Source organism: Brassica napus, chromosome C4 (genome assembly GCF_020379485.1).
Source record: "Brassica napus cultivar Da-Ae chromosome C4, Da-Ae, whole genome shotgun sequence".
In the NCBI taxonomy this organism is placed as follows: Eukaryota; Viridiplantae; Streptophyta; class Magnoliopsida; order Brassicales; family Brassicaceae; genus Brassica; species Brassica napus.
The window spans coordinates 60,066,507-60,081,346 of NC_063447.1; the positions used below are offsets into that span (position 1 = coordinate 60,066,507).

The 14,840-nt window shown below is 33.9% G+C and overlaps 2 protein-coding genes across 2 annotated transcripts; both read right to left on the reverse strand.

Annotated features, from left to right (window-relative positions):
• Positions 1-6,908: 6,908 nt before the first annotated feature.
• LOC125586232 lies at positions 6,909-9,134 on the reverse strand. The gene is made up of 2 exons (XM_048756089.1): positions 8,704-9,134; positions 6,909-8,505 (listed from the first exon to the last, which is right to left on the reverse strand). Exons 1-2 carry the CDS (start codon positions 9,132-9,134, stop codon positions 6,909-6,911), a joined length of 2,028 nt encoding a protein of 675 aa, XP_048612046.1.
• Positions 9,135-13,694: 4,560 nt separating this feature from the next.
• Positions 13,695-14,807, reverse strand: LOC125585675. The gene is made up of 2 exons (XM_048755185.1): positions 14,673-14,807; positions 13,695-14,559 (listed from the first exon to the last, which is right to left on the reverse strand). The coding sequence occupies exons 1-2, from the start codon at positions 14,778-14,780 to the stop codon at positions 14,251-14,253; spliced, it is 417 nt and encodes a 138-aa protein (XP_048611142.1). The 5' UTR covers positions 14,781-14,807; the 3' UTR covers positions 13,695-14,250.
• Positions 14,808-14,840: the final 33 nt, after the last annotated feature.

The window sequence follows — 14,840 nt, forward strand, 5'->3', positions numbered from 1 at the left end:
CCTCATGAGATTCCTCAGCTTGTAATCTTCCAAAAAAACAGAATCATGAAGACTAATGAGTTTCCATCAATAGCTGTAAGATACAAAGAGAGTCTGAAAGCTTATCAGAAGCGCCTAATCTACTTGGGTGGTTTGAAATTGACAATCAAGCAACATCTATAAAAGTAGATAATGCGTTTACTTTGATCCAAAATGCACAATATATTTGAGAAAGAACATGTACATTGTATATGTATACGCATATAGTCTCTTATGAAAAATGCAATGAACTTGAACACGTTGACACGCATTTCTTGCTGTCTTTATCAACGATGTCCCCACTTCCTTGGACTGTCCAAAACCTAATCAATCCCATTCCCAACTACAAACCAAACCAAGTTAATTTTGTTTGTGAGTTTAATGTATGAGATCGAATCAGAAAGAAAACCAAACCGACATTAACTAATATAGCTACCGCCGACAATGTAAGATTGATGTACTTTACTTCTTCAATCTTAATCTCGTTGATATTACAAAAGCACGTCAGCTAAATGTAATACATTGGTTCCAAAAAATCCCCTAATACCATTAGCATAACGAATAAGGATTATATAACTGAAATTCAAAAGATTTTTAAAATAAAGCAAAAGAAAATACCAAAGAAAGGGATACATCATGAAGACATACTATCTGCCAGCGTAAGCTTCATCATCTGAATAAGCTTCAAAGAATACTCATTGGCCTCCCATCTTGGAATTGAGCACAAACACAGGAAAGGGTTTCCATGGAAGGAGGATTGTACAGTGGATCTATTGTCAGATTTCTAGTTAGGGCTTCAAGGAAATCAAAGTGAAAACTGAAACCGATACACTTGCTTTGATCGGAGTTTGAATAGATCGTGATATCCAAAGAGGCACAGCAAATGGTCAAGCATCTTAGTTAAAAGAAGAAGGGGAAAGGGCGAAGAGATGAGATGTCGAAGAGATTCATGCCTGGCCGTTTTAGGGTTACTAAAGAGCGACGAGATGAGATGTCGACATTATAAGTTTTTCCCAGATTTGGGCTTCTTCCCTTTTCACGGATCGAAAAAAATTAACAGCCCAAAATCAACCCAATTTCGGTTTGACGTGGAGGAAAGAACCAACCCCATTGGATGATTTTAATTGCTGACGTGGACACCCTATCTATTGATCTTATTCCCCTTTTACTTATTGTATGTATGATAAAGTACTTTCACATGTTTCATTAAAACTAATTGACCTAATATGTTTTCCATAACTATTCATTAAAAGTGTAAACAATATTAATCACTTTAACTTTTAACATCACAGGTAGAATGTGAAAAATCACTTTGCATATAATAATATAGAGATGTGATGGATATTAAAAAAATAAAAAACTAATGTATGATATAGTAGTAACATATAAATCAATTTTTAAAGAGGTCACATGCATGTTTTCATATATACACTAGATTAAAAATTTAGAGGAAATTCTAACTTTACCTTGATATTACTTTTCAAATTTACATTTAAATGATAATCATTTTAATAAATAACTTATGTTTATTATGAAAATAAAACAAAATTAACTCTCATAAATCATTTATAAATGTTTTAAGAAATTTTATAAAATTTTATAAACTCAACCTCACCCTCTAAATAATAATTTCTAAACAATACTCACTAAACTTTAAAACCCAAATATTATAATATTTTTCGATAAATTGTATTTTTGATTAATTTGTATCCAACTTAGCGTATTTCAAGAAATTTCTCAAAACTTTATTCGTCTTACAATGAAATATAATTGTGTACTTCCATTGGGATTTAAATAGTTTTGTGTTGGATATTCACCGGTACTTTTAAGTTTAAACCTTCACTAACTAAAATATAAAATATTTTTATTTTAAAAAACATAATAAAATCATTTTTCTCGGTGAGATTCCTACACGGTAAAAATTAAAAAAAAAATATTATTTTTTCTTTCAAATTTATATGAAATGAGTACTAATTATAATATAATATTTGTTAATTCACGCTACCGAAGAAAAAAAGGTTAAAAGACGAACGACATATTAATCTTTGTTATTTATATTTATATTTGGTAACATAATACAATTTATTATGCCACAAACACTAATAACAATTAATAATATTATTATTTTTTCTCTGATAAAGGCGTGTATTATTATAAATATTATTTGAGTTCCAATGTAGATAAAAAAAATCAAGGTAAACACTTATTATTTTTATGTCTTTGATATATGCATGCGCAATCCGCCAGTTGCGGGCCCATGCATGTACCAGTTCCATTCCTTTCTCTGGTACATTCAGCTTGACAAATGTCCCTATTACATTTTCCATTTTTCGGCCTGTATATGAGTGCACAAGGAGGTGGTGGTCCTCCTTTTTGAGCAATCGTCATTGCTCCTGTTATTATAATAGTTAAAACAAAACTTTAGTTTTCATATTTAATAGAAATTAATGTTTTTGGAAAAACATATTGCATATTTATAGGGGAAAAAAACTTAAAGTATGAACATCTTCTTTCTTAATCATTGATTATTCTGGAAAAAATTTCTAAACCCAATTGTAGCATTCAATATAAAAATTATATCAGTACATAAAATAATATGATATCAGAATAACTTTAATTTTAAATGATTATTGAATATAATAATAAAATTGTAAACATAAATACCAACCGAACAGAAGAACTGTGACCATAAAGAGACCAATAAGCGAAGGTTGAAAATCATTTTTCATCTTAGATAATGAACTACAGGTGTTTTAAAATTACAAAGAAATAGAAGTACATTTATAAATGAATAAAAAATTGAAACATATCTAATTTAAGTTATGTATCTTCTAAAATTCCGATATAAAATGATCTAATTTGACCAAAACTCTTTTTCAAAAATTTAGATTTTTTTTATAGATAAAAAATTGAATTGGTCATTTTTAATGTATTTAAAAATATTTCTCGATATATACATAAAAACAACAAATCGTCAAAGCTCTATGAGGCGCAATATACAAAGTGTGAAGACGATATGGACCACTTACAAGCTCTCCGACTCCCTTCCATGGCCAACTTCAATGCAGGTTTCATGTACTGCAACCAAAGTTCTGAAAAATAATGTGGCGGTCCATCGAAACAAAACTATGAGCAAAGGTTAACTAAGGTAATAATATACACACACCGAGATCAGATTTGGAAAGAACAGCTTGTGTGCAGATGATGGGGAATGCACAGTCATTGTTCATCTAAGAATACAATAACAGGCTGTTCAACTGGCTGGTTGCGCTCTCTCTAGTAATGGTAGTGGTGGGACGGTTCATTATAAAGTTCATTTTGTTAAAAATGGCGGCGCATGGATACTCTTTATATTCTTGGATACATACACAAGGATGTTCTGGACAGTAGAATCTCTTTTCTACAACCCAGTCTGACATTTCATCGTTGGGACTTGGGAAACTGTTGTGTATAGTCATGTTCTCGACTTGGATAGGTAACGACAAGTCCTGACCAGTGGCGGAGCCAACTCTTTGGGACGTGGGTCACTTGACCCTGATGAATTTTATGTTGAAATATTTCTTACTTATATTTAAGCACAAAAAACGGAAAATATTGTAATATTTAGCTTATTGACCCATATAATATATGGTAATAATGAAAATTTAACCCACCTAGACGTGTGGTCTGGTTCCGCCACTGGTCCTGACTAAACTTCTTTCAACCTCTGTGCTTATCTAATTATGTTTTTTTTTTGGTGAATAGATGGGCAATTCCTATAATTTGCATAATTGCATTGTCTGTGATATATTGGCGGTGTTATGAAAAGAGGAAACATGGGTCATTATGGATCCATCATCAACTAAACATAAGCTTTTTATGTCTCTCCTCAGCTTTTATTTATTTTCCGTTACTGATGCTTTTGTTAGTTTCTTGTACTTTTGGATATTATTGCTTTATACGGACTTAAAACTAAATGTTATGGGAATAATGTTTGGGGTTTCCTAGTTCTTGACCTTACAAAAACATAATAAAAACATAATATTTAGGTAGAGGAAGTTTCTAGTGTTGAGATGGTTTATAATATTGCTGAAAGTGAGTTAATTTGAAATAACGAACCCAGAACGAGGGAGTATCAGATGATGAATATATATTATCATATCACCGAGAGTCGACATGGTGATTTGGTTCAATGTGAAAGATTCATCGTCATGCCGTTTACTCCAAATAGAAGAATAAGTATCAAGAGAAGTTCCGCTGCCGAGACAATAACCTTGCTGCTTAGGGTGAGTAATCAATGCTGCTTTACTTCCGAGCATCAAAACTATTGACGACATCATTGTTCTATCCTCTACATGTCCTTGAACATACAAGAGGCCAAACTGTATGCACCTTACGTTGCAGAGAAGATCCTACATGAAAATGTGTAAGAAACTTAAGTAATATTAGAGTTTGACCTGCGCGCCCACACATGTTTTAATTTTTTTATATAAATTATTTAATTACATTTTTAAACATGCAAATTATTTAGATATTTTCGATTCGAACCCCATTCAAAAATTTATAATATTCGAATGGAACTTAATTTTAAGACCCATAAAAACTCGATATCAAAAAACTATTCATACTCGAATTAATGTGTACTTGGATGCACATATAACTGGTTCTGTGAACAAATAAAAATGATTCGTTAACCTGCTTGAATTTTTGTCACGAGTAAAAAATTTCATTCAAACCTATAGAACTATTATGGTTAACATGTAAAATAAATGATGTGAATTATTATAGTAAATACAATTAATGAAATAGTTATGAAAGGTGAAAAAGGAAGATATAATAAAACATTTTAAAATAGGTAAGTTATGTTTAGTACTTTGTAATAAATGATGTCGAATTAATTAGAAATTGTAATAAATGAAATAGTCCGAATTGGTTAAAAATGAATGAAAATCTTTAAGAAACCACTTAAAATAGGAAAATAATATTTTATACTTTAGTTTAAATAAAATAGATATATTTGAATTTGGGTTTTGTATTTTTTTTTTCTTATATATTGAAAACAATTACATATGAAGTGATCAGAGGAATAATGAGGAGATAAATATAAAAGTTCAGGCATTATTTGAATCTCCAAAGTCATATACTAACCTTAGTTTTATTGAACTGATCTAGCAGGACAAGATTGTTGCCAGAGATTTCGAGGGCCCCAATGGATGTAGAGAGAGGGTTGTCTCTGTTGGCGACCCATGCGTAGCTCTTCTCTGAGACTTTGGTATACCGTATTCCGAGATACCAACGCGGAAGTGCCGAGGGTTTGAAGAAACCAAGCTCGAAGGCTCCGCCGGGAGATACAAGTGTTCTGTTGCTTGAGATTGCGAGAGACTCTGAAGACGACAATCTATTGGTGGCACTGATCGAGAGTGCCGGACGAAACAGAATCAGGACAAAAAATACGAGCAAGGACGAGACGCTGTAAGCATCGTTGTAAATGTTTTGTACACCTTTCATCTTTCTTTTTTTCTTTCTTTCTTTCTTTCTTTCTTTTTTTCTTTTTATTATTATTATTACTAGAGGCGGTCCCGAGCTACACCCGGGTTATTTTTTATAAAATTTATTTGCAACGCATGACATTTAACGAAACAGTGGAAAAAAAGTCAGTTTACACATTAGTATGTTTGAATAATATAATGTTTTGAGCAATCGATTTTTGTAGGGGAATAGAGTACTTGAGTGTGCTTTTTTAATAGACATAGAAAGCTGTTATGTAAATTTTAAAATAGTTGAATGGTGTCATTTGCTGTCTTGATATCAATTTTGCGTTATGCAAATGTTTTAGTTGTTATTTAATTGATTCGTTAAACTTTTTTGGTTGTTCAAGGTATAGTCAATCAGTTATATGTATTTGCTGTAGAAACTCAACTCTTGCATATATGAACCAGAAATACAACCCACATATCAAACAAAGATAATAACCTTGATCTCTTCAAAATTTATGTTTGTTATAAATTATGTTTAGAAGCAAAATTGTCATTATCATTATTAAGAGTAAATGTCAAAGTCTTAAAACATAGAAGAAAAAATCATAAGTAAGATGGTGGACTTTCGACAAAGAGGGTGATGGATGTGAAGGAGTTTTTTGTGGTGGGGAACCTGAAATTTATTTTTAAATAAATCAGTGAACATTGATTAGTGTTACGAATCAAATAATTAGTTAGTAGAGTAGGGAGACGTACTTGTAAGTAGTCAGGTTTCCATCATCAGGGTAGGAGTTTTAGTTCTGATTCGTTTGTGGTGGTACCTCGAGTACTGTATAGCAGGTAAATGTGAATTATTAGATAGATAACCACTTTAGAAACCGTCAATTAGATTCTGAGTTTTCAATTTTACTTACTCTCATGGGAACGTAGGCGGTTGAAGATTTCTTTGTAGACTATGTTCTTCACTTTTTGTTTGTGTGAGTCTTCGCCTTTGATGATTTTTAGTCCTGCTTTGCTTGTTACACGTGAGAGGGCCACATACAGTTGACCATGTGCGAAGACCGGTCTAGGAAGATATAGGATGACATCTTTTAAGCTTTGGCCCTGGCTTTTGTTGATTGTCATTGCATAACACAATCTGATAGGGAATTGTCGTCGACGTAAAGTGAACGGTAGTTTTGTATCCCCATGCAAGAGGACTATTCTTGGGATCAAAACTTCATTTCCAATGTGTGAGCCAGTAATTATATCTGCCTTAAGCACTCTTTCACCTATGTGGGTTAGGATCATACGGGTACCATTACATAATCCTTTTGTTTGATTTATGTTTCGCAGAAGCATAATCGGAGCCCCAACTTTGAGTGTGAGTTTATGGGAAGGCAATCCTGGAAACTCCATGGAGTTGAGATACTCAATGGCGTATAGTGTATCATTTTAGTTAGATTGAGTTTCCGAAACCTCAAAGCTATCGTAACTGTAGTAGTCTTTTGACTCTCCGTCGGTTTGCGAGATTATATACGCATTGATTTCATCGACTGTATCATTTCGGGGTGTAAGGATAGCTTTATCAGTGTAGGAACTTTGGGAGGCCTCTATTTGGTTGACATCACCATACGCAGCATCGACAACTTGCTTTAATGACTCATCCTTAGTTTCTTGGACCAATGAGGGGTCGACGGTTAAGATTTGGTCTTGGTAGCCATCATCCTCATCTTCTTGTTCTGATTGTGGACGACCTTCACCGAATTTGAGAAGCCAATCAGAGAACTCTTTTTCGTCCTGGTTGACTCGCATATTTGTCATCAGAGGGAACTTGTGGCAGGTATTCCGTAGATATGAATGACTTATCGAAGCTAAGACAGTATCAGCGCTACTCCCTTGTGGAACTACCGGAAGGATCTGTCTAAAATCACCACCTAACAAAACAATTTTTCCGCCAAAAGTTTGTTCCTTTGCGTGTGGATTTTTCATAGACATTATGTCCTTCAAAGTTTTGTCTAATGCTTCGAAGGCATGCTTGTGCGTCATAGGTGCCTCATCCCAAATTATGAGGTCCGTTTTCTCAATGAGTTCCACGAGCATCGTACCTGGTTTGATATTGCAGAGCTTATCTTCATCGAGCTTCAAAGGAATATTAAAGCGAGAATGAGCTGTTCTTCCGTTTGGTAGGAGCAATGCGGCTATTCCTGAAGAAGCTACCGGGAGAACGATTTGTTTCCTCGAGCGAAGTCTGGATATAATGGTTTGATAGAGGAAGGTTTTTCCTGTGCCCCATGCGCCATGTATAAAGAATAGTTTGCCATCCTTTTTATCGATAGAGTCTAATACTGATTCGTAAATCGCACGCTGCTGGGCGTTAAGTAAGTTGTACTGACTGACATGTCTGAGTGTTTCCTCGGCAACATCGTAATCCATTTCTTGGTTCCACAAACTGTTCCCCAATTCTTTTAGCAAAACAGGTTTGATCTTTGACATCTCTTTAATATCATTTAAAGAATGGTCTTGCATGCGCATCAACTTTTCCACTTCGATTAACGTGTATTGCTCTAGGGTCTCATCATCCAGTTCCAGATTTGTGTGGCCTAAGATCCTTTGTCTCTTGTGAAGTATGTCCTCGCTCATTGATTTCCATGAGTGCTCCCATAGTCCTTTGGGGCTTGCAACGAAGCAAGTGTTTAGGAATGTGACAAACATATCGCGGAGTTGGTATGGGGTGGCTGTTCTAGCACCCTCCGACATACTCTCGAGCCATTCAACATCATCGTCCAAATAGCCTCGTGCGTGACAAACTGATTTGAAGTCAGGGTATTTCACGTCGTTGAAAGTTTTCAGCTCGTCGTAACTTCTAGGATCCTTAATCTTATTAATGAGGATCCTCAGATAGTATCGATCACCTGCTGATGGATGGACAGCCACAATTCGCCCAATGGTTTTTCTTTTCTTACGTTCAGTCCAGACTTTGGAATTGTTGTTCCATACGAAATATTCTGGTATTTGCACATAAGTTAATGTGCGTGCAAATTCTGACCTTCTGCATAATACCATCAATTCGGTAAACATTGTCTTCTCAATATATGGTTTGCGGATTACGCGGCCGAGGTTGTCAGTTTATTTAATGGTGATGTTATGCTCGCCTTTTAAGTGAATGATAAGCTTCTCAACGGACGGCTTTCTTTTGTGTATGTGAAATACGAAAGTTCGCCACATGGACTCACAAGCTGATAAATACCGAGCTTCGATGTATTCTTGGATCTCATTCCGTTGCTTAATCACTTTTTCCTTTGGTTCTCCAGAAGCCACGGTGTCAGAGGTAGTTGCCGTATTTCCTTTTTCAATAACTGCGGATGCTCTGTCAACACCCTTGGTTATGTACTTGAATAAGTACTTCACTGCACTTGTACGATTACACCATTCCACATTAATATGAGCCTCGTACTTCTTTAGGAGATTAATGTTATGAGGTACAACAAACGTGTTGTTTAAATTTGCCCCATTTTTAACCACAGACTCATTTTCATTCCGGCGGCGACGATATAACACATACCCTGATTTGTCAATCGAAGTGTTGTCATTATACGGCCGAGGATACTTCTTTGTGCACACATTATTTTCCATACACGGTGACTTCGGATTAATGACACCACATGGACCATGGATCATGTGTTTTGTCACTAAATTATAAGCTTATGAGTCTTCTTCTTTGTTTGAGAGCTTGGCTGAAATAATCTCATCTACTTCTTCTGAACTTGGTGTTCTGGAAGACTTTCCAAACCAAAATAATATATGTGCATGAGGGAGGCCTATTTTTTTGAAACTCTATTCTGTGGAGAGCTGCTATGTATGGCTTGAAGAAAGTTCATTTTTTGAAATCCTTCAGTAGCTGATCTAACTTCATTTTAAAGACCCGACATTTGATGGCTGGTCTATCATTGGGAGAGTCTCCACTGTATATCTCAAGATGTTCCTTAATCTCTCTCCAGTTAGGATTGGCCGTCATTGTGATAAACAAATCCGGGTTCTCATATTCTCTGCAGATAGCCATCGCATCATGGTATTTCTCAACTAAGTATCGAGGCCCGCCGGTGAAACTTGGCGGCAGTAAGAACCTTTGTCCAATGATTTTAGCATCAGCGTCACCCTTGCTAACAGCATCGAGTACATTACTATAGAGCTCGGCTCGTAAAACATCTTGATTATTCCTGGCTCACCTTAGCCGGTCTTCTTCGATTTCCGTAAAAACGTCCACAACATATTGATGGAGGAGACGACCCCCTTTAACCAATGTCATCCCCTGGTTAAGACGTGTCTGTATCTGAGCAGCGTAGTACTGGCGTATCGTCAGGAATTGCCTTGTTCTCGAGGTGCCTGTTTCGAGATGTAATGAGATCTCGGGGTGAAATCCATACTCACCATATGGAAAGAGAAGAGGATATTGGAGGCTCATGTACAGAGGGTGGTCGTCACGTATCTGCTGCAAAGTGTCAGATTGGAATTGAACGACTATATCTCGTACTTCAATTGTTGATGACATATCCCCTACGATAAGGCCTGCGACCTCACTCGTACTCGGAAGATCATATTCTTTACCTTTTCCTTTATCTGAGAGCAACCTTATATTAAACTCTTGCCCGCTGCCTTCGTATTAGTCACGTGCCCGTCGGAAAAGCTTAGCTAAACAGTTATTCTCGTCAATCATCTCGATGAGGCACGCCAAGGTTGTCTCATCAAGATTACCTTTGGTTGAGGTTTGGCCCATCGCGTTTAAACGGTTTCTGACTTCGTTGCCAGTATCAAATATATAAAGCTGCAGATATTCAGGGGGACGGCCTTGTCTTGGTATAAGCGAGCCAATTCTATGGTGGGTTTGACCATGAATCCGTACAGTGTAAGGTCCGGGAGCATTCACCACACTATAATCCATCTTCATTCCAATGGAGGTGAAAGCCAGTACCGAATTATAGACTCGAATAGCGTCTCGAAACCACCTATACTGAAGAAGTTCTTCTAACAGGGGTGGGGGTTGATTTATCGGTGGAAGCTTTATTTGGCCATGGTTACAGAAAATTGTGAAGGTTAGTTCACCTGTTCTGGAGTCTTTACCAGTACTCTCTGAAGTCCACATTAATGCACCATATTTTGTGCATTCTACGATGGGGTTATCTTCGGATTTAGATGTGGAGCCTTTATTCATGGTTAAACGTGTTTCAATTTGTTAAGACATATTGTGGTTAGTATTTTTATAGTAAAAAGTGTTTAATATTTTATAAGGAGATATAATATATATATGATTTCCTGTATTTTGTAGGCTCAGAAGCCATTTTGAAAAAACACATAAAGTAAAAATTCTTTTATGATTTTAGAAATCCGCTTGGCAACCAAAGTTTTCATCAGAATTATCTTACATTGATCGAATTTGGTTTCTTAATTATCGTGATCATTCTCGACACTGATTTTAAATAGTAGTTTTAAATATGTACCTTTCTTCCTAGTTCTTGTTGGGTGTATGCGATGGGATTCTCGTGGAGCATGTAAACCTATGCGTATTACATATGCAGATGAATAAATAAGGCTTTGTAATCGTTTCTTTAATGTTTTGTGGTTGACAGAGATAGTTACCTTGCGGCAGGGATAACGTTCGTTTGGATAGCAAGATGTCTTTTTTCATCCCTCGTGCGTTTTTGTGTCTCACTGGTTAAATGGTAAGCGATCCATTTAAGAGAATATAAGCATAAGACATTGAGGAACAATAATGCTTATAGGTTTATCAGATTTTATACCGTAAAGGTCGCATTTATCACAGCCGCCTGTACGATTAATTTAGATAACTCAATTAGTTTATCAATAGATACTGATGAAGAATATATTATTATAATTCTTTTAAACTTACAATCATAATATTTGGGTTTGAACGTCGGTGGATTGCATATCTGATTGACTACAAAATATAATCATAATTTAAAATAATATGTTTGTGGAGTACAAAATAATATATCTTGAGAGTAATGACACACCTTTGGGTTTGTTGCGTGCTCTGAGTGGGCGACCTCTTTTTCTTTTTTGTGTGATTCCGGTAGAAGTTTCTGGACGAATAGAGTTTAGGAAGGTGTTATAATATATCTATATACTATTTTCTGTAAAGTAATGGGAAAACAACATATCACAAATAAAGTTTAAGGTATATTTTATACTCATCGTTATAAAAATATATCTAGAAGAATGTCACGGTTCAGATCATTTTGCAAGCCTCGGTGAGGGCAACAAAAAATAAAAAGAGTAAAATAAAACTAATACTCTAGATATATGAAAAACTTTTAAAACTAGAAAAAATTAGAAAATAAAAAAAATAATAAAATCTAAAAATTGTAAAAAATAAAAATAGGTAAAAAACTGAGGAAAAAATATGATAATTATGACGGTAATAGATCGTGCAGAAAGGTAGATAGTGCAGATAATGCAATAATAGATAGGGCAGAAAATTATTTTAAAAAGTTCATCTTGTATTAAAAATTAATATTTAGCTAATTAGTAAATATTTCATAAAAATAAAAATTATTTATTCTAATGGTTTTTTAATTGATTATATATGTATAAGTTTGAAAATTATTAGCCTCGCGAGTGCAAGCAAAACACATATCATTCATACAAAGAAGAAGAAATTCATTGGCTATATACATACATATTATTACTTTTCTTACCATGTTTTTATTAAAAGAGTTTTATCTTATGTTTATCAAACCATATACATGCTTTTCCCCTTATTTACACTAACTCTTATTAAAATGGAATAATAATATATGCGAACTCCAGCTTATATTATATGTATAAAATAAAAAATAACTAAAAATTGAGTGAGTTTGTATAAAATATAAGACAGTAATAATACAGAAAATATTAGTTTTAGTTTATTTACTATATAGAGAGTTTTTTTTATTTTTTTACCATGCTATTATTTAAAAAAAAATTATCTTATGTTTATCAAACCATATACATGTTCTTTTCTTATTAATACTAACTCTTATAAAAAAAAAGAAATAGTCATATATGAGAATTCTAGGTTATGTTATATGTCGTTAATAAAATGATAGTAAAATACAGTGCTTTCTATAGTATACAAATAAGTCCACGAATATAATTTATGTTTTTTTAATAATTGATTACTAACCTTACAAAGTTTTAACAGATTTGTGGAGAACAGTTGGATCCCATCTGTAATCCAGTTCTAAATTTTATAGGCTATATATAATTATTCTACAATGTGATCGACAAATATATAATATGTCAATCATAATTGTATTATAAATTTTTTATCTCATTTTGAATTGGGTTTTTCTTATAAATAGACAATTTTCAAGTTTTGGTCATTAAATTATATCATAAGGAGGAAAATTACTAAAATGTTTCATTTAATAGGTAAATGACATTAATACCCAAGATATATTTAAATTTTTTTTAAAAAAAAATTAAAAATAACAGAAAAAATATAGGAGGAAAAAATATGTTTTAAAATTTTTTTGGATTATATGTTTTCAAATACGAAATGTTTTTATTTTTTGTTTTTTTTCCCCAAAGTTTTTTTTTCAAAACATCATTAAAAGTTGTAAATTAAAAGCATAATATTAAAATATGCTATGAGTAATATCTGTCATTTTCTCAACTTATATATTAGTTTTTTTATATAGTTGGAACAAATATATGCTTTAAAAAAATAAAATTATAAATACCTGTTGTTTTCATATTAGTATATTTAGCTTAGTATATTGAGAGACATGTGAAGCTCTTGCGAGGGTACAGAGTTATTAGCCTACCTTTTATAAATAAAGATTGAAATGTTATTATTTAATAAAAATAATTTGCGATGTAAAAGAATATAAAACTTTAGATACCTGTTATCTCCATATTAATATATCTAGCTTAAGTATATTGGGAGACATGCTAAACCAAGAGTTGTGGTTTTGTTTTATACGTGTTCTGTTTTAAAGCTATAAGAACTATTCTCAATTCCGTTTGGTAAATACAATACTATATGCAAAAGTATGTATTTTTGTACCTGCAGTTTCCAAAGGGGGTGTTCGAGGTGTGTTCTCCATTTTTGTGTAACTTTATCCTGAGAAGCAAATAAATTGTTAACTATAGGGGTGGATTAATATTCGTATACCGTTTGTTTGTAAAAATTTGTTACACTTACAGAGTCGTTTGGCGAGCTTTGTATACAACTGTAAAAGGACCTAAGGAAGAACAGAGAAGGGGAAGAAAAATGTTACAGAGCGTTTTGATAATCAAATATGGAGATGGAAGTAGAAAAGGTTTTGTTTAATTCTTTAGTAGAAAGGTTTAGGAAAGATACTAAAGTGATTGAGATATGGGAATATTTTTTACGTTAGTGAAGGAAAACACATTTAATAATTGTGTTTGACATTAACGTTATTTTCTAATTTTAGTAAGTAAATCCTAATGTATTTACGGACCAGATGGGTTTGTTATAAACCTTATGGATTTGCGATATGGGAATATATTCATACTATTCGTTGGATTTAAGTCAATCAAATGAAAATAAGTAAAAAATAGCATGTTGACCCAAATTATTTAAACACTCTGATATTTGATAACAAATGATTCTTAAAAAAACTCTGATAATTCAAAATGAGAGAAACCATAGTCCAGGAAAAAACTCTCATAATTCAAAGACATTAAAAAAAAAACCATGCATGCAATTGTAAAGGAGATAAACACGTAAACTGAATAGAAGTTGCAATCTCTGAGAAGTGTCACGAGAACCCTAGTTCCCACACTTAGGGCGTTTAGCTCTCTCCAGCTCAGAACTGTCACAGGTTCTCTTACTCCCATCTGCTGAATCCACACGGTTTTCGGATGTCTCCTTAGACGTCGCAGTAGTCTGGTTATCTTCCGAAGACACTGTGGCTGGTGAAGTGTCTAGTGGGAGGATTTTGGTCACGGTAAGAGATCGGGTCTTACCTGAAAAGTTATGCTCTATAACTTTGACACAAAACTTATGCTTCTGACCGATGGTGCTGATTAGAGCTTCCGGAACAGGCGCCTCAAGGTTAACTCCTTCGTTCCCATTAGCCTGACATTCAATCAAAACAGGGCCAGGCTTATACGTTTAAGAGCTTAGCATGATGAAAAGAAAACAACATCTACCCAAAACGTTTCAGAGCTTATATACCTATATAAAGTTACCTCAAAATAGCTTCTGACTAACTCTGATGCTGGCTTCCCAGTCAGCTCACGACCAGCTTCACCAAGTAGCACAAAGACAGCTTGCTCACTGTTGTCATAAACGGACATCTTTGACAGGTACCTGTTATGAAAGAATGAGAACCTAATACCAATAAAAAATAATTGAAG